The sequence below is a fragment of the Thermobia domestica genome, chromosome 18 (assembly GCF_964235325.1).
Source record: "Thermobia domestica chromosome 18, izTheDome1.hap1.1, whole genome shotgun sequence".
Lineage (NCBI taxonomy): Eukaryota > Metazoa > Arthropoda > Insecta > Zygentoma > Lepismatidae > Thermobia > Thermobia domestica.
The window spans coordinates 33220551-33245855 of NC_137471.1; the positions used below are offsets into that span (position 1 = coordinate 33220551).

At 35.9% G+C, this 25305-nt stretch overlaps 2 protein-coding genes across 7 annotated transcripts in view; one reads left to right on the forward strand and one right to left on the reverse strand.

The window, feature by feature from the left end:
* The window catches only part of Taf2 (TATA-box binding protein associated factor 2), an 80615-nt gene extending 70470 nt beyond the window's left edge, over positions 1-10145 (forward strand). For all 5 annotated transcript variants that reach the window (XM_081745839.1, XM_081745841.1, XM_081745838.1 and 2 more), the window contains exons 18-20: positions 473-658; positions 5326-5520; positions 9473-10145. In XM_081745839.1, coding sequence (XP_081601965.1) covers positions 473-658; positions 5326-5520; positions 9473-9685 — 594 coding nt within the window. In that variant the 3' untranslated portion in view covers positions 9686-10145. The remainder of the gene's footprint in view (positions 1-472; positions 659-5325; positions 5521-9472) is intronic.
* An 8200-nt stretch (positions 10146-18345) lies between these two features.
* Positions 18346-25305, reverse strand: part of LOC145675543 (transcription factor E2F5-like) — a 40607-nt gene continuing 33647 nt past the window's right edge. For both annotated transcript variants that reach the window (XM_081746041.1, XM_081746040.1), the window contains one exon: positions 18346-24267. In XM_081746041.1, the coding sequence (XP_081602167.1) occupies positions 24152-24267 (116 nt within the window). In that variant the 3' untranslated portion in view covers positions 18346-24151. The remainder of the gene's footprint in view (positions 24268-25305) is intronic.

Genomic DNA, 25305 nt, shown 5'->3' on the forward strand with positions numbered 1-25305 from the left:
CCCTCTCAGGCCGCTTCGTTCCTTTCCCAATCCTTTCTTTCTTCCCTTTCCTCGGATAATGTGATCGCAGAGGGATGTCATCCTTCATACGTGATGGGCTAACATGGCCATAGATGACGAAAGCCCAGAAATCTAAATCCTAAATCCTTGAATCCGATCCAGTTGGCAGGTGCATAGACCACCATGCAAGATTAGCCCTTCACACTGATCACCTCTAAGAGAGCTGACTTACATAACCACGCCACAATTCCCAGCAGGATACCACTGTTAGGCAATCAGAAGACACTGATTAAGTGTAAATTTCAATATAAAAGTAGTTCTTGTCAAAATTGATATTGTGCATGTGATGTTTTCTTCTCTGTTAAAGCAAAAAAAGAAAAAAGTGTATTAAGACATAAGTTACATTTGTAGTAGAAATTAATATTTTCCTGCTAATTGAGGACTAACAATTACATTTTAATATTTCGTCCAGATCAAACCGCTTCTTCCTTTGATTCCGTTCGTAAGTGAAGGTCAAGAACCCGAAACGTCTGGAGGAGTGAAGAGAAAATCCAGCTCTCCTCTTCGCGAAGGAGAATTGCTCACGGATGACAATCATCTTGGTCTGGTCACTGTGGAGATCGTCGCTGGGGAAGAAGGAAGCAAAGTGAGAGTTAAGGTAACGTATTTGCTGTATAATTCCATGCTGAAATTAGTAAAATATGTAGCGTGATTTTTGCTAGAAGCAGTTAAGTATTTAGATAATAAAACGTTAAAGATTTAATTTTTTATGCAACTTGTCTATTATTAAAATTGAAAGTGACTGTGTTTGTGACTTAATAACTTTTGCACCACCCGACAGATCTTGTTCAAATTTTCAACATAGATGAGGTTCGGGCCTGGGATAGTTTTTATCATTCCACTTTGTATTATTTAAGGGAGAAGGACGGGGGATATATATATATATACGTGGGTCCGTCAGAAAGTTTAGTTGCACTCCTTCGTAAATATTTTCGGTCAAAGGCTATTTTGATTAAACTGTGTGGCAACACTGCAGACATGTAGCTGTAACGTGTGATGTAGCGGCTTTCTCGAGGCATCTGAAGGTGTTCTGATAATTAATCGTAAACATGTCTCGACAGCTTCAAGTGGCGTCCAAATTGGAAATGCATGCAGTGATTCGTTTTTTGTGGGTGAAAAGGTGTAAATGCACTGAAATTTATTGGCAATTGCATGAAGTGTATGGTAAACTGTCCAAAGACATTGTGCTCCTACATGATAATGCAAGACCGCATGCAGCAGAACAAACGTGCGAATTTCTGACAAAGTTTAGGTGGGAAGTGTGAGATCACCCTCCATATAGCCCAGACTTTTCACCGTGTGTTTGGTCCCATTAAAGACGAAATTTCAAAGCGACGATCACTCGGATGACGAAGGAAAGCTGCAGCCCAAGAATGGTTATTGGGCATTGGATGCGATTACTTTGCAGAAAGTATAGAAAAACCTGTACCACGCTTCGACAGATGTTTAAATAACGGAGGTAATTATGTTGAAACGTAGATTGTGAATGGAACTTTACGATACAAATAAAGTTATTGTAAAATTTCTATCCTGTTTTATTTTCTGAAGCAGTACAACTAACTTTTTGACTGACCCTCGTAAAAATAAATAAAGTTTTGAATCTCCCGACCGATCTCGGCAAATTGTCAAGGTAGATGAGGTTCAAGGTTGGGATCAGTTTTATCATTTCACTTTGATGGTGTAACTTAAGAAAAAGGCGGAGATATTTAAAAATAATCGGAAATGGCCGATATTAGTGTAAAATCTATAGTTTTCAGTGTCACTGAGATGAACAGTGACACTTCCGATGCCGTTTAAATCCAAATTCAGCCCCGCAACCTGGGGAGGGGGAAGATATATGAAAATGATCGAAAATGACTGATATTAGTTTCGAATTCATAATTTTTTAGGTCGCTGAGGCGAACATTGACACTTTCGATGCTGTTTAAATTCAAATTCAACCTCCATTGCCCTTTATGCCCAAAATGAAACGTATTCTCTCCGTGCGAAGAATGGGCGATCTGCTAGTGCTGTCGTAAAATTAAACTAATTTACCTTAGAATTGTGTGTTCTTTCCCTATTCAAATCAATTTATGATGCAAATATTTCATTCTAAATCTTCTGCCGACTTCTGAACTTACAGCTTTTTACGAAATTACTATATTTTGTATTTCATTCTTCTTTGGTAAAATATCTAACAATCCAACACTAAAATTGGGAAGACACTTAACTAGCGTAAACACTCAGCGTCCCTTACTAGAATGTGCTTGCCGTTTAAAGTCTATTGCGAATTTACTGTTGCCAGGTATCGACTTTGTTATGCGTAATATTCTTGGCACAAATAGTTAACTTTGGTATAATTATTGAGCTGGTATACTTTCACTCTAACCTAAAATAGTTTCATTGTATAACGTGTAGAACGTACGTAATTCATTACTTTTTAAACCCAGCTACAACGAAATTTAGAACTTCGCTCATTCTTCCTATGGGTGGTTTATTTGAGATATTATCGTTTCTACAAAAGATATTGTAAAACGTATGTATTTTTCTTATCATTTTGTTGTTTTGTTTTGTACACAGGGTGTCTATCGGTCACGAAAGTCATGAAAAAGTCACGAAATCAGAAAACGGCCGTGAAAGTCAAGAAATTGGGTCATGAATTTTTTTTTATCTGTACAAATATAAGTATAGACTGGAAACTTTTGTTCTGTAAAACGTCAAAATTCACCACCAAAAATGTCTATGGTCGACTTTAGACACTACCAAATCGCAAGCAAAGCACGCTTCTATCGCATGCATGAAAATTCGACCTAATTCGCACCCAAATTCGCTCTTGAGCATGTTACTAAATTTTATTGTTTGGTAAGGAAAAGGTCACGAAATTTCATTTTGCAATTTTAGTAGACACCCTATACATCTTGATGAACATTCGCGGCAGTGAAGCCAGGTAAAATTTAAGGACTAATTTGTTACTAATTTTCTGTGAAGCTTGATTTATATTATGCCACAGCATATTGATTCAAGTACAATATATTAAGTATAAATTACGGCATTTGCTTATGAGAGCCTTTATCTCATATGGCAAACTAAATATTACAGTTAATTGTATGGCGGGTTTTGGTATCCGGAACCGGTAGTACTTCTGGAATCTGAAGCCGTATCGGCCTTGTAATACCAGGTATAGGCAGTGTATTATTATTGGAGGATATCTGCGCTTCCGGTTGCCTTTGAACAAAAATGTCTAATATGTGAAATAAGGGAAATCTGGGCTTCACCTACTTCTTTTGGGTAATTTCGGTTTTCTTTTCTTCTGTACTTGGCTAAAAATATTTTTGTTTTTTTGGTTATATTATTTTTGTAATATTAAATGTATTTAGTATCTAACTTCCTACGTTTACAGAATGGAGAGATTATCTAGAAAATAGTAAGAATGACAATTACTCAAGTACCTTGAACTGCATACGAAAAAAAAAAAAAAAAAATCAAACCTGTACGATAATAAACATCAATATGGAAAATCTGCTACGTGTATCACTGTAGTCAAAAATAATTTATCCTTGCTATTCAACTAATGATCTGTCAGATGAAAAGAAAGTTAGGGAAAACTTAAACACTTAAATGTTTCATTATGTCTGAGGGGATAACTGTGTATTTCTAGGAATGTTGATCAAACGTCTAAAATTGTTGATCACAATTTCTCAAACAAAGGATTATCAGATTACACTGAAACAACTTCAAGTCTGTATATGAGAGAGTAAATATGACATTTCGAAGTTTTTAGTAATTCGTTTTGTACATTTCTTTGTAGATAAAGTGCTTTTGCGCATCTAATTTATGTGACGTGATGAGCCCGTACTTTAATTTGGGATATGAACTACATGGATTACTCCGGGAATCGAAACCGCCTACGAAAGGTTGGAATGGTATCCATTTATCCGTTGCACTCAATACTCCAACTCCTGAACTCTGTGTAAAATCCGTCAAACATTAGTGTTTTCTTCTTTATATATATTGTGGCAGAGCCACGAACTGAGGAGGTTGTCAATATATATATGAATGAAAGAAATAACCCTGGACACTTTTATTATGTTTTTATAAGGTGATGCCAAGATATTTTTTTAATTGGAGGAACTGATTTCTCACATCCTGTTAAGAACGCAAGCCAATGACGTAAGTAAGTATTCAGAGAGAATGCAGCAGGCTGCGTTTCTATCTTCTATTGTACGAGCGCTCCAACCTCTTATTTAACATGGATTTGGCATCTTAACCTAAGTCTGTCAGCATAATCTGCATCATATTGTCGTTTCAGTCGATCGTTGTACACTAATCTCAGCAAGGAAAGTTACTGTGAACTAATGAATGCAATACTCCAAGTAGTGAATTTCGATGTATCTTGCAAGGGTATTTTTGAACGTGTAAAAAGGATGTGGGATTGATAAGAGACGCCAAGTTTTTCATTAAAATACAATTAAAAGGTAACAAAGACTTGCGTAATATACTGTACTTAATTGGTGGATTAGAGTTTAGTATTCCTCAGCAGCGAGGCTATATGATAAGAGGAACCACAGTGTTATGTGGGTTCCGAACCACTCCATCAGGAATTGTAATGCACTTTGTATTTTGTGTGTTACAGTCATTTTTAGTGAAACTGTCCCAATTAAAATTAAGTCCATGTTTTAAGGAATTTAGTTTCCATTTAAAATTATTGTACCCTACCATATGAAACCATATATGTGTTTATTATATGTAAATTCTAAAATCACATTTTTTTCTCCTAAAAATCTGGGAACCTTATCGAACGCTTGCCAGGCTTCTGACAATCTGAGTGACACTTGACTGGCAAAGCGCAGAGTGGTTTGGATTCCTTTTTATGGTCTTTCGTTGTTGCAATATTCTCTCATGTATGTTTTTCGAATCTAAATTTTGATACTATGAAATGATGAAACAGTACACTAGTGGAACAGTAGTACATTGGAATATGGAACTCTCTTTGAAATTCGTTCTGGGTGATCACAAAACAGCTTCGTTTACGTAAATACTTTCACAATAGAAAAGCTTTATTCTTCAGTCTAGAACTCCATTGCAACTTAAATACCTTAAATTTGGTACCTAAATACCGGTAACAGCATACAGAAACTATAGTTGCAAAATCATCCGCTCCACTGACGCATCTATTTTTTTCTTTCTTTCTTTGCCGAACTATGTTTTACATTTAGATTTTATTGGTACTCATGTACTCATGTTCAGTAATGAAACTCATTTACATTTACACATTTTCTCTTGTAGGAAGTAGCTGGTCAACAAATGCCAGGAGAACCAGCTGAAGGAGCAGTAAAATCAGAATATTTTTCAGACAACTCGCAGTCATTGCCGGGGTTATTGGGAGTTCCTGGTCCGATAGGATTTGAGCCAGGAATGTTCAGAAAAGAAAGTGACACAGAAAGTAGCCACTCCCGGCACCACAAAGACGGCATATCAAAGGTAAGTGCTGTGTTCATTGCTCATTAAAGGGAACCAGGGGTGGCATTGGGTAAGGAATTACTTATTTTATTAATAGAATGTAAATGCTTAGTATTTGTGGTATATTGTAAAGTTCTGCTTGTGCAGGTGTAGGTAGAGCAAAATTACAATCCGGAATCGTTTCCCTAGTATCGGTGTTTAGTACAAAATGCACTATAAACAGTATATTACAAACTGTAATGTAAATTCTCTAATAGTGGGAAAAGTGAGGTGACCCAAGTCCCGAGCAGCCTAGGGCACGATCTCCACAGAGCTCCGAAGGAAGGTAGGTGGAATAGATTTTAGAATCTTCAATGTGCTGTGCAAGCAGTGAGGGAATAAGAGTCATAGAGATCCGAAGCAGGCTAGATGATTGAGGTTAGGATGCCCAATAGAGTTCTGAGCACGCTAAGAGGGCGGATGGAAAGCTTAAGAGTTTCGAAGAAAACTAGAGGCTTTGGGATAGGTATCTCCTAGAGCTCCAGTGCAAGCTAAAGGAGAGATAACCAGTCGCAGACTAATGTCTTTCCTTGGAATCCTCTCGATTATATAAGTGAGGCCGTGGCGCTGTTTTTCCAACGTCATCATATGGTGTCTCTGCTGTCCCTGTCGTCTGTAGCCATAGTAAACCATTGTAAGACGCAGATGGTTGATGTTTGTAAAGAGAAGCACATATTGAGTGTTTGTAAACACAACCATGTGGAATAGTACAATATAAAAGAAGTCCTTACTGAGTGATCAACCCGCAGGCTAAAGAGCTTAAGCTGGAACTTCTAATTTGCACAATGCAAAAGATTTGTGACATAAGGTCGGAGAAGCGGTGGCAGTTGTTATATTAAAATGTCCTTATCTCGAAATCTCTAAGGTTAGGGACATGAAATTTGGTATATAGATTTCTTATTCAATATAATTGAATAGTTTTTTCAGCGTTTGTATTTGACCTCGAATGGAAGGAAAAGGGGTGAGGATTACAATTATTATACGTTTCTCTGAATCTTTTAAACTAAGAGACATGAAATTTGGTATTTATACTTTTTTTTTTTTTTTCAAAATAATTTAACACGTATTTCAGCGTTTTTTGATATTTGTCCGAGGAGGGAAGAAAGAAGCGTGGGTGTCTTCAGTTATTATAATAAGATCTCCACATCTTGAAATCCCTTAAGGAGACTCTTGCACAGATGTTTATGAAGCTCTTGGAAAAGAGTGATAGTACAAATAGTGGAACTAAGATTACGAGGAAAAAAAAGGAAATAGGTAATAAATAAATATTACAGCATCCAGCATAAGTATGCTAATATACATGATTTATATAAACATGACCCGAGCAAGTTAGCAAAACAAATTTTTGTAGATAGAGGCAATGCAGCTAAACAAGATGAAGTTAAATTAGGTCCGCAAATGATACATTTTATAACGAGTTTTGGGATGGGGAAGCCAATAACAAATTAGAAAAATGTAACCAGGTTGTTGCTATTGAAGGAATTAGGCCTTCTGGTAACATTCCAGAAAGTGAAAAAGTGAGTGAGAGGCCTTGCATATAACTCTGCTTCAGTTGGAATTACAGTAGAGCGTCGATTATCCGAACGTCGGTCAACCGAACGACCGCTTAACCGAACTGTGTACTCGCTCGCACCTGTTACTCTCCCACCCTACCGTCCATCATCCCCCTCACTCCCAAACCAAGTTTCCCACAGTAGTCGCCGCACTGAGCCACCGCTGGAGGAACATTGCTTCTAATGGGGCCTTCATAAGGCGCTGCTGACCGGCCAAGCCGCCAGTCGCTGTGTTTCAACAATCAGCACACTTCTGTCGGTTTGGCACTGGCTGTAGAAGTACAGTCCAGTACAGTACAGTTCGATTATCCTAACAAACCAGTTTTCCGAACACCCATGTCCCCCAATTACTTCGGATAATCGATGCTCTACTGTATTTAAATGTTTATTAAGGTATTTCTGTGTCTTGAATTTTAGATATATTAATTATACCAATGCTGTAGTGTGTTCTTTTAATTAATTTATGTATAATTTTTAAATCATTGTTGCTATTGTGTTTTGAGTATTATTATTTTAGTTACTTTATATTACAATTGTAATATGTATTGCTATGATTAAAGCTGTAAAATAAATGTGTAACATAATGTGACGATTGACTTGCTAAATATGAAATAGTGAAAATAAGGTATTCAATTGATAGTTTATGAATAACGTTTTAAGTGAAAGAGCTATATTAAATTTTAAATAACAAATTTGTTTATAAAATATAATTATGTGAGAGAATGTGAATTCTGAATGCGGTTGGGAGGAACGCGGGAATGTAGAGGTACTCCAAACAATCTACTCTTCAGTGTTCGTGCACCCACGTGGTGCGTAGTTACTCCGATTGTATTGGCGGTCTTCTTCCGTCGGTTAAGTCAATCGAAATGATTCTGTCCAGGCGTTGCTACTTAGACCACGTCTGTTGTGAGAATGTTCTGTTTTCCATCATATACACCACCGATAGACACTTGACATGTTATGACCCTCGTTAGCGGCAGACCGCCAGGCCTGTTGTAGCTACCCTCGAAGTCACTTATCGCGTTCGGTGGCATTGGAAATATAAATATGCGTGCTAGTTGGAGACATTATGATTAGCCTGCCTTCTGTGATGGATCTGTGTTGAATCTTCAAGTTAAGATCAGCGTGCTTGCTACAAACACACGTTCAGTGGTACGAAATTTCTTTTGAACGTTATGTATACGGGTTGCTCTTAATTACGTTTCCACGCGTGTATATTGCAAGTAGCATGAGCGTCACTCTTGGATAAATCAAATAGCAATAGCATACAAACAATACACCGGTTTCATGTTTCTATCGCAACTACACAAGTGACAGCAGTGTTGCCAAATCGATCGGATTTAGAACGATAAACTGTCTGTATTATTCCTTATACACAGTATGTCTACTAAATTTTAAGACTGGTATTATCAAAAAATAATGCAGAAGAGAATTACCCTGATTGGTTGCTAATCTTCAATATATGACCTTACTTGTTGTATACCGGCAATTGCACGGCTGTATAGTTTATGGATTAATCTCTGTAGTCCTCTTCTCCGACAGTGTTGAGTTTCTTCGTCACAGTCCTTTGGATGTTCGAAATTGAGTCAAAATGTTTTCCTTTTAACTTGGAAGAGTGATTCATCACTAATCATGATTTTCTTAAAACATTCTCAGACATTTTCGGCCAGTTGAACCCACTCCTGACACGACGATTTCCGTCCTCTTATTACTCTGCTATGAGACCGTGGAGCACAAATCTGGAACAAATCTTCCTCTTCTGAAGATCTTGTTCAAGATGTTCCGAACAGTATCCTTACCAATATTCAAGTCCTCCGCAATCATCCTGAGGGACTGACAACGATTTTCAGCAGCTTTTCCCGCATTTTTTCAACATTTTCGTCAGTTCGAACGGTTACCGGACGGCCAGATCTAAGGTCGTCCGTAATCGCCTCACGAAAACGACGACGCCATACAAAAATGTTCGCTCGAGAAAGAGCATCATTGTTGTAAGTTGTTTGAATCATGTCCACGGTCTCTGTGGCTGTTTTACTCTCTGCTCCACTTTACAAACAAAGAAAATAGTTCACTAAAATCGCTGTAACTCACAAAATTCGGAACATAAATTCTTCAGACAATGCACAACACACTCGGTACGAAAAGCTACATACAGTAACCGCTTGGTGGCTTCAGCGGTTAGCTTACATTGTTGCCAGTCTGGAAATTTAGTAGATACACTGTAAGTTTTCCAGACGACATTCCTAAAGACCGCCATTAACGAAATTCCTTACCCCAAAATATTGTTGGTACTAAGACTAACGGTGATACATATTTATATGGTTACATTCTTTATAATTAATTGTCAGTTTTTGATTTAATAATATCTCTCCCTCTGATTTCAGTTGAAAAAGAAGAAAAAGGATAAAAAGAAGCATAAACATAAACACAAGCATAAACACGATCATAAACATGGGAAAGAGAAAGAAAAGGAAAGAGATAAGGACAAAGAGAAAGATAAGAATTTGGAGAAACTGAAAATTAAAGAAGAAACCCTAAGTTCTGTGAGTTCGAGTCCTAGTCCAACTCATTCTGCAACTCAGGAGTTTTCTTTTTAAAATTCAAATTGTGTATTTTTAATAGAAAGTGAAAAGACACTGTTCTCTAACAAGGGCTGTGTTCAATTGAATGGCGTAATAAGCAGTTGTGTTCATTTCTTAAATCAAATACTGTGTGTTAAGTGCAACACAAGTGACTATTGTACTTAGTAAATTCTGAAACGAAGCACATATTTTGAGGAGTGAGATTATGTATTTATACCTTATTAAATGTAAGATTAGAAATTATATTTAGTTTCATTTTCTCTAATAAATAATCTGAAACATTTCATTGACGAATGCTGTGAATATGTTATTTTCATGCCCTCATTTTGTGCAGCAAAGATAAATAAACTTTTGTCGTACAATTTGATTATCGTGACTATAAGGGCTTCAATATTAGGATTGATTATTATTTTGTATAAAGTATTCTGTGTTGGAAACTTATTAAATATATGTAAATATACTGTTAATTTTTTAATTTGTAGTATTATTTCCAAAACAAAATCGAAATTTGTATATTCGTTAAGTTACATAAATTTTCCCTTGTTAGTAAAAGAAAATAATTATTTATCTACATGTCCCTTACAGATTTTCGTCTTACTAAAATAAATATACGAGCTGCGACAGTTCATTGCTAATGCGTGCGAAATAGTACTATCGTGGTAAATTGCTCGGCTATTCGTAACACACTCGATTGGCATGTTTGAACATGCACTCGCTGACTTCCCAGCTCACTGTCTTCATGGACTAATAGAGGAAGTAGCACATCTGTGTATTATGATTATAGATGGTGGAAAAAATACAGTGTTTCTGTGCGCATAATGCGATGAGCGTTTGCGAGTTCCTGGCCCTGAAATCTATTCTGAAACTTGGCCATCACCCGATTTAGCATCATGCGATTTTTGGCTGAATCCGAAATAAAAATGAACCTTCCTGCTGGTCTGGTGGCTGGCGCAAGTACCAAAAGGAAGGCATTAAAATCTCAGCGCATTCAGATTCCACATTATTTATAGATACACGCCCCACATAGTTTCAGTGCTGATAAAGGACGTGGCGATCAAGACTTGTGGACTCCAGTATTATTTTAAGACCAGGTGAAGTTCACAGGTGGAGGATTGAAAGCAAATGCAGATAGAAAAATGGTACATGAACAATAACCTGTCAATCATCTGCTTCAGTGCTTCCGAACAGCAAAAGCTCGTCATAGGAAAACGAGGTCAAATCTCAAGCGGTATTTTGTGATGCATTATTTAAAGGCAAGAACTAATGAAGGAGGGTTCACTTGTTCTATTAAGTAGCATTCCATATTGATCTCTTCACCTCCAAATAAGACACGCAGAAGAGAGATGAATGGTAACCTGTTGCAGCCTTCCACTGCGAAAAAGAGATTCCGTTTTATGCAAGGTTCAAAGGTTCCCTGGGACTATTTTTGCTTTCCGTTTCCGCGTTACGGAAGATTCCGTTTTACAGAAACTATTTGTAAAGGAATTCCCATAAGAGCTGCCGGGACTTTGAAAAATGTCCGCTATAGACAGATTTCCGTCTTATTCAAGTTCCGGTTTAAGCAAGTTTCACTGTATATAAAATACACATGTCGGTATCTGATGCTCAATGTTTCAAGTTGCAGTATTGGGTCTTTATATATATATATATATATATATATATATATATATATATATATATATAGAGAGAGAGAGAGAGAGAGAGAGAGAGAGAGAGAGAGAAATAGATATTGTAATAATTTGTGTAGGTAGAGAAAATGATAGTCCGGGATTCTAGCCTTTCACCTATTTATTTTACAAAATAGTCTTAGTGTCTACAAAGTAGATGTATCTTATTCTTCCTTATGACCAGAGGTGAAGGAAGTAATTTTTCGTACGGGAACCCCTTCGCTCATGGCAGCCCCGGGGTGTCTTGTAGCGACTTCAGTTTATGGTCCTTAGGTAATCTCCTCGGCTCATGGCAGCCTCGCGAGGTATGGTTTGTGTTGAGGAATCCCCTTTGCTTCAAAGCAGCCTCCAGAGATATTTAGGAAAGGTAGGGCCCCTTCGTCCAATACGACCTCCAGAGCTGTTTGGGTTAGCGATCAGTGGTCAACTGATGCCTCCGTCTTCTGTGATTGCACTTTTATAGGCCCTCTTCAAATGGCTCGTTTTCTTTCGGTTCCCATCGTGTTGTTCTTTGTGTCTTCCTGATTTGTGTATAGTCTGCTGTTTATAAAAATAGCACGTGTCGCTTGTAAACATGCGCTCACGCTGTGATGTTTGGATCCTTAGAATAATATATATATACATTCTAAATACCTCATGCTGTAAAGAACCGTGGCAGCGTATTCTGTAAGATGACCCAAGTTCGATCCCCGGTGGGGTATATATTTTCATTTTACCTTCGTTCTAATGCGGTTGGCTGTAAGGTTCATTTTTCCTTTCTGAAATTGGTACCTAGGACAATCTGGACACAGCCGGTGCGCAGTGATGACCACATCACCTCCACTACGTGCTGAGATTAAGAAAGTGTGAAAGTACCTTTACCTTCACATGCCCCATTAGATTTGTTTCATATGGAGCGGCCATTTACTTTTTACATGTCAAGTGAAAAGTATTAAATAGTAAACAAAGGAAAGAGTTTACTAATAGAGCTTTCGCATCATTTCTCATGAAAAAGCGCGAGTTGTATTAGACGTTTCATTCTGGAACATTTCCTTGAACGGAGAAAAACTCCGGAAGTGACGTGAATGGATATAAATTATACACTTTGATTAAATTATTATTTTGGAACTTCCCTTTCAGTATCGAGGCTATATGAGACGTGGATCTATAGCTTAATGTAGTGCCCGAACCACGTAGCTTCCTCCGGGGATCGAACCCGAGCCTCCTGTGTCAAACACGCGTACGCTAACCATATAGCCATGAATGAACCCAGCTAAATTTTATACATGTTAGCAAGGTTGTATTCACGTATATATCGGGGAGCCTTTGTCTTTCCCGAGTTGATGTTCTACTCTATGAGACAGTGCGAAGTTAATCCTTAACTCTATGTAGTAACTCTCACTGCAGTAATGATAGCACTCCGTGATAGTTTTAAACAGCTCTTCAGTTGTATTGTTAATGGCTGCCCTTCACAAATAATCACAATTGAACACTGTTATATGTAGTTTACAAGACTGACTTTGTGGACACTAGTAGCGGCTTCTGGCAGGTGAAGGCAACGGTAGCAATATCAAACATATGTGCTCAAACGTACTCCCAGCTTGCGTGTGTTATTTCAATGTTTAGAAAATATTTAGAAAAGTACCCTGTTCTTCTCTATTCTTATAGCTATTGATTTAAGTTCACTTTCACTGCTATTATTACAATATTCGCTTGCTATTCACTTTCAAACATAATGAACAATTAATGCTCAAGTAATTATTATATTTCTGACCAGAGTATGCATTTCTTTATTAAAAATAAATTACTTCATAACAGTTTCCATAACGTAATCTTCCTCAGACGTTAATATGGATGTTCATATTAACGTCTGAAGAAGATAACGTTACGTTATGGAAACTGTTACGAAATAATTTATTTTTAATAAAGAAATGCATACTCTGGTCAGAAAAATGATAATTGTTTAAATAATTCCAGGGTGAACATGGAGGAAATTAACATAAGATTAAAAGTTATATTTACTGTATATAAAACTACTATGCCATATCCTATTTAACACGAGTTGAATGAAGTATAACATGTAATATAAGGCAAAAAGTGTATTTTAATAATTACATGTTTCATTTCATTTACGGAATTATAAACTAAAGATACCAGATTCTCCAGACTCCCTTGCAGTAAAATAACAGTGGAGTACTTTCTCTTTCATAGGAGGATTACAAACAAGATTATTTTAAATAGCGCTGCCTTTATGCTCGTGAAAATAATTTCATTTCTAGGCATTACAACCACGCTCGTATTTATCTTTGTGAAACGTGTTTGCCGATCATTCATTTTCCCTTTCCTTCCAGTCTTCCGTCACTTGCCCATAAATGATTTTTTTTAAAAAAATCGAGTCAAGCGCTCCTAAAACTGTTAAGTGAACCTCTGGCGATTCTCAACTGCAACCACTTGTCGAAAACAGAAGACAGAACTAATGCAAGAATAAATATTCTTTTTCATGTTACCAGACACTTCTTGTCATATGATCGATGTTACTGAATGCTGTTGCAACACTCATGCAACAATGATCGTGAACCTTTCATACTCTTTGTATGGATTTTTGAGAAATGCATCAATATTGTCGTACGCTAAAGAGCAAAGTTTTATTTATGCTTAAATACTATTCTAATACTTCAGAAACATTAGGCGGTTGCACAACCGCGTCTGGTTCGTTGATTGGAGTTAAGCATTCCATTCAGTAGCGAAGCCATATGAGACCTAGACCTACAGCTTAACATGGGATCAGAAACACGAGCTCCCGCCTGCAATCGAAGCCTGATCTTCCGCGCCAAAGACGCGTTAAGTTAACCAGATAGCCCCGATGGAGCACCAGCCACAGCTAATGGTCACTACCAAACTTTCTAAATGTTTTATATTCTTTCTTGTTATTCACTTTAAAGAAAAGTCAGCAGTCAGTCTGATTTTTAAAAAAAAATTGTTAACAGGTTAAGTGCCACCTATATCGCAACGAAAACATCCTCTATGGCCAAAATATATTTTCTTCATTTCTGGTTTCTGTGTCTTCCTAAGTATTAATTTAATCATGTTAGGTAATTCTGTAATATCAGTACTGTGTAACATTGACACTTTTTTATGATGATACTTTAGACTACGTAGCCTCAGATAGCCGGAATATGCTTAATGGTCGCGTGATATCAACATGTCATCACGCAAATTTAGCCGATTGCATCTGATTTTCCCAGGAAAATGTGAACGCCTAAGTTCTAACGAGTTTAGTATAGTGACAACTTCTGCACGCTTTGTTGTACTTTTACCCCACACGATTGTTGTCTCGCCTCAGTTTTGAGTGACTTGGATAATGCATTAGACATCGGTGACTTTGTTACATTATACCTTTGAGTAATCTGTAAAGCACGATCTATTTTTGGCAGTTTGGCTACGTTGGACTCAATTCCACAGGCCAAGCCTGTTTCTCGTACTACCAGACCGACTATTATACACTGCAGTAGGTTTTAATGTAAAAAGTGAGATCAGTGAGTCGCCATAAGCTAACAAGAGGTTGTGTGAGACCAACCTGGCACCACATGGCCGTAAGGAAATATTTTATGAGACCAACTTGGCGGCACTTAACCTGTTAAATATATTATTTTGCCGAAGTGTAGTTTGGAGAAAATGTTGCTAGAGGGAACCTGGGTGACGGAAGAGGAGAAATGGAATATTCACAATAAACACTTATCAGTTACAGAAAACATTTATTTACATTCTGTACATGGCTAAAAAATACAATGTTACTTGGAATAATACATGATACAAGGAACATATCACATACTGACTTCGAGAGAAAGAAACAATAAATTTCTGGAAACGCTCGCGTATTCGATAGAAGATATGCACATACACTTGTGCAGAAATTTCATTTATTCATTTGCTATTACGCAAAATAAAAGTAAACTTTTATTTTCACACTTCCACGAACAAATTAAACCAGTGGTTCTCAAACTGTACGTCGTGAAATGACACTCGTTAGATTTTTAAGCTGTACGTTCTATTTGGGAACCAGAGAGGATTATTTTAATTGTCCATTGCAAACCATTACTGTTTTGTTTATAAAACAAGTTTTCAATATACAATTACGCGAAAAAAGTTCAGTTATTAAGTGTTAACCACAATTTTCAACATAATGTTGTTTCCTCACCATAATTTGAATCACTTAACTGTTTTAACTACAATTTTATGTATGTAACTCTATTTTAACCACAAATATCGACATCACGATGTTTTAATTATGATTTTTGAGGACAATGTCAGCGTAGTTCAAATAAAATTTGAATAGTAAAAAATTTTTTAACTACCAATCAAATTACTATATTTTACCTTATACACAATGTATTTAGATTTTTTTAAAACCTATTTAACACAATGATGTGTGTCAAAGTCAACACATGTTTACTTAATTCATACTGAAACTGAATAACACGTTTATAGAAAGTTCCGAAAGTCCGGTCTCATAGGAAATATTGCACACTGAGAACACACATGATTCGATATGTAGAATATAACCAAGAGAAGTGCTAAGTAGAATGTAGCCTTTGTTTCAGGTATTTATATGCTTGAACAAATGAATGCCGAAGCGAGCATGAAAAACAAATTACTTACTAGAAAATACTGAAAACATTGTTAACAAAAAAAAAAAAGTACTTTATAAATACTTTCGCTAAACACTGTTAGGGTCGTCAAGTCTAGGAGGCTTGGTGGGTGGATCATGCAGCTAGAACGGAAGAAAGTAGAAACGCTTTCAAAGTCTTGACTGGAAGACCAATCGAAAAACGACCATTAGGAAGACCTAGGCGCAGATGGGAGGACAATATTAAGATGGATCTCGCAGAGATTGGAATACAAAGTAGAAACTGGATGCAGTTAGCTAAGGATAGAAGTCAGTGGAGAGCTTTTGTGAACGTGGCATTGAACCTCCGGGTTCCATAGGCCATAGAGTTAGAAAACACTGCATCACATAGGAAAGGAAACTAGGAACAAAAATTAGAAAAGAAAGTAGTTGTGAAACGTCCAGGAATGCGCCATCAAAAACATTACTATACGACGCCTATCTGGATGCTTGATAACTACTTTTCTGTTTTTTCTACATTTCCTTTGTCGATAGAGCATTTACCATATGCGCTTATACGGATCTTTCTAGATGCGTAATAATGTGCTCATTATTTTCTGATATGTAATTTGTCTTCCATGCTCGTGTCGAGATTCCTTCGTTCCAAATACATACATGGGGCTGAAATAAACATCCAAAAGAGAGAAGATAATATGACACAATTCCAACCATGGTTACGAATATGGGATGCTTTTCAGTGGGAAAAATGGGTGAGTCAATTAACTGTATCATTTCTCCTGTCAACAGAAGTGCACAGACACTTCCAATCAATGCGTCTCTTGGACAATGAACGCATAAGAGGTCTAATCACGGCGAAATTAAAATATTGCTAATTTTACAGTAATTGTGTAATATCTTCAAATAGATAAAAAGATAATCGAAAAGTGGAACAAGAGCTCGCTAGACAATATTATTTTACATGAGATACCGTCATCACGACTCGTTTATCTGTATTCGATTTCCAGCCATTTAGAAAATTGGCCTTTACTTTCGCGTTTCTAAATGGCTACAAACGGAAAGCTACTAGGTGACTCGTGATAAGGGTACCTCATGCAAAATAATATTGTCTATTGTCTTGTTCCACATTACGATAATCTTTTATCTGTTTCAAGATAGCACATAATTACTGTAAAATTAGTGGTATTTTAATTTCGCAGTGATTAGACCTCTTAAGACGGCGCATGTCTTACTTTTCTTCTTCCTTCCTTTCTTTCTTTATTCTGTAGTTTTATAGGTTATAATTGTATCGAGGCAGGAACTTCAGCTATGCCAAGTTCTCTACATCACTGAGTTTATGAACCAGAATTGTATTAGATAAAATTAATAGTTACAGCATATGCTGCAACTAGTGGCGTATTTGGGGGGGGGGCTTCTAAGCTTAAGCCCCCCCCGGAATCTTATTTACTATAGTAAAGTATATGAAATATCTTGCAGAATTTTCACATTTTCAGGCAAAGTCCCCCCCCCCCCGAAACAAAATCGTAAATACGCCACTGGCTGCAACAAAGATAGCACAGGCTTAAGTCTGAATCTGCCTGTTAAAAAGTAGTAGATTAAATTATCTTAACTGATCGTAATAAACATCCATAGCAACACAGATATAGTTGATCTACACATTAAAAAAATCGTCCAATTAATAAAAAATTAAATTAATGGCAAATAATAGATTCACCTACAGACCAAGTTATTGTTACTTTCAAGTAGATACTTTCATTAACTTCCTTCACCAATAATCAACTTCTTATTTGAAGTTTCTCCTTTCGTAAATTTAAACAAAAATCATAATTCTTCGTTTGATTTTTATATATTTATACATCTAGCGCAAAACAACCATTTTTAAGCCGCATATAAAGCATATTTCTTTAGAATCAACCAGAAGAGTTCGCTGAATTACGTGATGATCGATCTAGCCATTTCTAAAATAGTTTACGTCAGAAAAAATACAACATATATAGAAATACATAATCACATACACGTTGTAAGAACAGTAGAAGGTGATACATGAGAAAAGCAACATAAATATTCAATGAACTGACTGGTTACATAAAAAATAACTTCGGGATCGTACTCACAAGAAATTCGGTGTGTATAGAGGGAAGGAGTCATGTAGCCTAATTAAAAGTATTTCATCAAACTCTATAGCATTTTACACCAATTTCTTTGAAGTGTTGCAATGAAGATTTACAATATTTACAAGATAAACAATAAAAATTCATGACAGTTCTTCCTTGCAACAGTATTAGGATCTCAAAATGTCTATGTATTTTTACATATTTTTAGGTGTCAACCAGTACATCACTATCACTATTGCACAGTTAAGGACAGCAGGTATCTGACATAGCTGCACGTAAAATGAAATGGAACTTACCGTCCCATGGTTATACCCTTTAGTCTAAAATGGACGGATATTAATAAAAGTGAATGATTGTAAAGTTAAATTTTCAGTTCTCCCGCCGGGAATCAAACACAAAACCTGCACCAAAGGCACGGGGAAAGCATAGTACCACGTGCTGTAAACGAACGAAGTAGATGGTTATTCGCCAATTCTATTCTATTCTATTCATCTCCCTCGCGGGAGATTTTATAGTTAAAAGTCACAGCACTAAGGCCAAGTTGACTGCTTCACTAGAATTGTTTTAAATATTTTTGTAGTTATTATAATTGCAAAAGATGGCCCGTTCCAAAATGGACGAATTGGCCTGTTTCAAATAGTTATGTTTCCACACTAGTTTGTGAAGTAAAAAGGAAGGCAGAAGCGTAGAACATACAAAAAAATATGTAAATCACTATAAAAATTGTAATGCACTAAATTATGTCCAAAATTGAAATTGTTGTTAAAAATGAAATTGCAATAATTGAAGAGCATGACGCTCCATTGTGTAGAACATTCTACGCCATCTTGCCAACCTATTCGCCAATTACTGTAGTATCTTTTCATGCTGTTTCTAGACAACCAAAGATACTGATCGCGTTCCTGTCATATTATTATGACTGCAGAATAAAATTTCAAACTGTCACTAGAAATGTTGTTTATTGTTGCTGAGCCTTTGTCAACACTGCGCCATGTGTTCTGTTCAATTGTCAGAAGTCAGCTTTCTTTAACCGTACAATAAGCCCTATGATACGTCATAATAATTTCTACGCAAACTACCCAATGATTAGAAACTTTGATTTTGCTTTCACTCCTACGAAATCCCTGCATTGTACCCCTGATTGCAGACCAGCCCTCGTGAGGTTATGGGGGATGAGATATTATTTACGTGAGCTTCACATCACACTAAGACTTTAATCTCCTTTTTATACAAACATTTCTGTACATTTCATTTTAAATATCAGAGTACATGCTTTTATATACTGTAAACTACGTTATCTCAGTTTTCCTGCACAGTTCTGGACTATGATGATACATGTGAAAATAAATAATGTTTGAAATCTGTTAAACCATGCACTGACTACAAATTTCATTTGAATTACGTTTACACGTTTCATGATACAATTATATACTGTATGCCTTGCTAAAACAAGAAAAAACAAATTTTCTCAGCAAGTCGATTATTAATACAAAAAAATACGTAAAGAAAGTATATTGGCCTGTAATTCGGCAAAAAAAATATGACATAGAACTCGATATACGTAGATTCAATGCTTAAAAATGATAATTTTTTTACACTATACGTGATATATACAGGGTGATTATCAATGCCAAAAACTTCAGCGTAAGTAACTATACTGAAGAAGAACTCTCATTCTGACTTTTTCATGACAAGTAACATCGAACAGTAGCAACTACTTGTATGAGAACTCATAGTCAAGGAATAAGCACATAGTTGTTTCATGAATCAAGTTATATTCGCATGGGCGAAGTTGGTGGTCTCATATTCACCGGCTTTGCTACATGAAACGTGAACTTCCAATACCAAAGAAATTTCTTCCGCAGTATAAATGTTCATTTTGTAACATCCAATCGGCAATGAGATGAATTTTATTCATTTGACACACATTTAAACAGCTTACTGCCTCAAGTGTACTAGTAAGTTATACATTAATAGAAGGAAACAACCGATTTAAACTTATTTTTACATACCATATCCTCTGAAGGTGCGAATTCAATAACTTACAGGGTGAAAAAGTGGACCGAGACTCGAACCCGGGATCTCCGGCATACCGTGCCGATACGTTAACCACTGCACCATCCAACCCGTTTTCCATAACAGCCAAACAATGGGTTCACGTGTCTGCATGAGTGATTGTTTGGCTTTTCTAGGAAGTGAACTGGGTAGCGTAGTGGTTAACGCAACGGCACACTATGCCAGAGATCCGAGATTTAAGTCCCGGTTCAGTCAAATCACTTTTTCACTCTTTGTGTAAGTACTAGTAAGTTGTTCTAATTTTTACAAATGCATGTTTTACAATCAAACTAAGCCAAATTATTTTCTATACTACTACTCGCTGAACCAACCGCCTCTCTTCTAAAATTAGAAATCCCTGCAAACCAATCCTCACTCGGACCAAACGTGCATTTTTGTCAAGCGATCTACATGGGATACACTATATCTACACTTTTAGAAGTGTCGCTTTGGAACTCCATATTCCCCATTCATAGGGACTTTTTTTTTTTTTTTTGGTCCTTTCTTGACTAGACACATGGCACTTACCCAAAATTTGTGGCAGTGACTAATTACTATCCTAGATAGACGCAAACTATAGGAACAGAAATGCTGCATTTCTATTACATCGCTGAAAATTTTGTACTTAGTTCACTTTGTTTTGCACCACTGAAATTATATTATTTATAAACCCTACAACCGTTTTGTACTATCTTATTTAGAAAGAGCAAAACTAAATAATCTTAACAAAATTAACAATGCCCTTCTTACACACAAATTATTACAAACCATTTTTTTTTTTTCTTATATTATGCAGATCAATACAAAGTGCTGTATAGAAGCAACTCAATATTTTTAAACCTAAATATAATTATTTTTTAATAAGTGGGTTGCTTCCTTATAACAAATTAACCTTAATTAATTTTAGAATTTATGAAGTTAACTCAATAGTTCCTCCCCCTCTTTATTGAATATAACGTTAAATTTAAATAAGTTAAGAATGAGGTACAACTCTAGAATATTATTAATTAATGATAATTACTCGTCACTTGTATTTGTCGTTATTTTAATTCCTAAAAAACATAAATAGCATCTCTAAATTGAAAGTAAGTGATAGAATAGGGAAGAAATGACAAAGGAGAGTTCAATTAAAAGGGGAGTTCGACAGGGGTGTCTTTACCGAAATTATTTAATATCTATCTAGAAGAGATAGTGAAAAAGAGCCTATATAACGAAGTAGGTAGGAAGTAAAATGATTAAGTGTCTATAGTTTGCAGATGATAGATATGGTACTTGCTGCGAAGTCTGAAAAGAAAACTAATAAGATGTAAGAAGACTTGAAGAAGAGCTGTGAAGAATATGAGACGAAAATAAACATTAGAAAGACAAAAACCATGGGGATTGGAACGAAGCGGTCCATGTTACATACACAAGTTGGAAGGAAGAAAATAGCATAGATGGAGGCCTGAATAGTATTACGTGAAATAAAAACAAAGATAAAAATGGCAAAAGAAAAGGAAAGAAAAGTCTATTTTGTGGGTCCTTGAATAAAGAGTTAAGGAAACGACATATAAAAAAAAAAATATTGTGTGTGCCGTATCGTACTCTATGAGGCAGAAACATGGACATTTCGCAAAAGCAATGAAGAAATACCTTGAAGCTTTCGAAATGTGGGAATGGAGAAGGATGGAAAAAATAAATTAAATCTTTCAGTTTAACCTCCTATGATGATTAAGGTAAGTGAATGATGAATGGAAAGATCGGTGGAATGAAAATGTGGGAAGATAGGGAGCACTCAGAGTTGGGAATCGAACCAGGTGTTCCACAAAGCTATATATATAAATTCGTTTAATGGGCTGTTACAATTATATTGTAAAGTATTAAGAAAAAAAGTAAAACAATTCAAAGTATATTAATCAAACAGAGAATCCGGATTTATTTATAAATAATGCCACTTTCTTCCTTTTGAAGTTATACATCAAAATAACGGCAAAACAAAATGACAACAACGAAATTTGAATTCTACAAAGATAAAATACAACAGTACGAGTATTATGCATCAAAGTATTTAGTGTGTTTCGAAGTACTCTTTATTGCCGGGTAAACTGGCCGCCCTTCAACATTATGTGATCTTAAAAATAGAGAAATTGCTATTTCAATTGTATGGTACCATTTTCCTTGTAGGTGAATGATAGGTATTTGTGAGAGTGCCTGAAGATGTAAAGAGAGCTGGAAACCAGTTGAACACCTAGTACTATCAAACACTAGGTCTTGATACTAGGTCTTGTGACTAGTACTAGCTCACAACAGAAACTTTGTGTTCGCCGAATAACGCACATCCCAACCTCAATGTCCCTTACAAAAGATGTTAAACTACTGTAGAACTTGTGTTTCTGGTGAAAAATTATTTATATATTTCCGAACATTTCTTATGGTCGACGAAACTACTGAAAAGTTTGGTTAAAGATAGCCAAAAAAATGTTCAGTTCAGGAATTAGTATAGCAATTTCATGAAGGTTTGGTGTTACATAATAAATGTGTAAGAAAAAGGTCAACAATGCATCGAACTTGATGCCAATTTTCAATCTCTCTCATTTCTTTTAAGTTGAATACCTTGTAGAACGGGTGATAAAATACAAACTACAGGGTGTTTTAAAACAACACCGACGTTTGGGAGGTGATTCCTGACACCAAGATAAGACAAAAAGTATAGACCAACCTGGGTGCAGAAACCCATCATTTCGGAGTTATAGGCTGCCTAAAACATGAAAAAATGAAATTGAAAGATTTATAGCTCCAATACTATGGAACCTACCGCAGTCGGGTCAAGACTTCACTTAGGAACTAGCATGTGCCTTATCCAAATATCCATGTTTCAGAATCCTGAGGTACTTCAGGCAACAATTGTTATAGAGGCAGTTGGTGAGTACTTCAAATTATATACCAGTAGAAAAACTCCCATAAAAATTGTTGCGTGAGTACCTTAGGATTCTGAAACATGGATACTTGGATAAGGCACATACTAATTCGTAAGCGAAGTCCTGACCCGACTACGGTGGGCCCCATAATATTGATGCTATGGACCTTTAAAATTCATTTTTTTTCACGTTTTCGGCAGCCTACAACTCTGAAAGGAAATATTTGTGTACCCAGGTTGGTCTATTCTTTTTGTCTTATCTTGGTGTCAGGAATCACCTCCCAAACGTTGTCGGTGTTGTTTTGAAACACCCTGTATGTCAAAAATGCCGAGTATGTTGTTTTATCGTACTTCTAAAGTACTATATTGTTATATAGAGCACGATTTTTATACTACTATCCTTTGTTTTACCTTGACATCAGGTTAAGCAATACAATAACAGCAAGAAAAGATATGCTTATTTCATTATAATGAGATGTAAAGAAACTTAGTGCGCGCACACAACGAAAAATATGATTTTGTTTTTCTTCAGAAAAACGGAGAAAAGGTGTTTTAAAAAGGAAACTAAATAAACTTCTTGCAATATATAATGATTGTTTTATACAATCAGTCAACGCGTAGCGCAAACTTTACAAATTCTTATTATTATTATTTAAAAAAAAAAAAGCCTAATTTACAGGCTACAAGCGCGCGTGAGTAAACGAAAACTTACGGAAGAAAAAAAAAAAAAAGATCTCTAAATACAATACGAAGCATTAATATCCTGACTACGCTTTTCTTATCATGAATACGCGAGCGTAATACAATAACAATGATTTAAACATAGATAAGAAAAAGAGGTATATACCATAATACATTCATACTCTAGTATCAAATTAAGACAGATGCTACAAAAAGTATAATCTACATGATTCATTATTACCTTCGAAGACGGAAAAAAAAACAAAAAACGAAAAAAAAAAAAAATATAACTGATCAGGTACGTTTTGAATGTATATCGTTTTCTTTCTTTGGCTGTGCAGATACGCTTCATTCTTCTGCCTTCTGAAACAAACAAAAAAGCTCAATCCTCCTGGAAAAAAAAAAGTCATACACACTTCACATACATTTATGTTAAGCGTCTTGCCTCAACTAAATTTCCGTCCTTTACATGGACAACATCGGGACATCAAATAAGTCACATACACCCTCACTATCGTCTAAATTGAAGTAGTAGTCCTTCTCACTTGGTGGTGGGCTAAGCCTCAAGAAGGGACCAAACACTGCAACAGAAATAATAATAGTTAATTTGTGGTTCTAGAGAAGCGATTATCGAAGTATAAGCAATATATATGATTAAGAATTCTACGCAGTTACGAAAACATTTAGAATACAGATTTAAAAAAAAAAATAATTAAAAACGTTCGCCTTCTTTACTACAATTTCGAACGAACCAGTTAGTTACACACAATTTAATGTTTGCTATTATAATACTTATGCTAAGAATATATTATTAAAGTATTTGAAAACTGAATTAATATTTTATTTTATTATTATTTCCTTGTCTGTGGTTTGTTCTTCCTGACAACTTATGTAGAATATAAGTATTATAGTTGTTGGAGAATTTCATTCTTTGTCTTGTTCTAAAACTATGCAATTTTAATACAATGATCTGAACTAAATATGTAGTAGTTAATTTGCTAGTTTCAAAGTTTTTGTAATGTTTGATCGTTCAGAAGTAGTAAAATCGTATCTATTTTTAAAAAGTACGTATTTAATGAATGTCTTTTGTATCTGTTTTATCTTTTGCGTGTGTACTTCGGCTACAGTTCCACACTACAGATGAATACTCTTGATTTAACTGAACTTCGTATTATGGCTGCTGGAAGAGTTTCTGAATGCCTATTCTTTCGAACATTGTACCAGCGGGACACTAGCGGCATTGCAAGTAATAGTTTGCAGCAATTTTTACAGCAGTCCACGTACAGTCCGCAGCAAAAAACCTGCAACATGAGCATGTGAGTTTATTGTGAAATTACGTCTACCAGCGCAGGGAATCAACATAACGTCTAAGTGGCATGAATCACGCCAGGAGAAACCTCTGCGTCCTCTCCTGCATGTTTATTTTAGAACAAAAGACTTCGTCGTTTCACAATTAACTTACATGTTCATGTTGCAGGTTTTTTGCTGCGGACTGTACAAGGAAATATATACATCAATAATAATACTAATTACGACTTTCTACTTTCAGTCATTGATCTAAACTCTTCTCCAGCACGGATATTGTTTACTCAACATACTGATTGATGAATTTCGTTCAT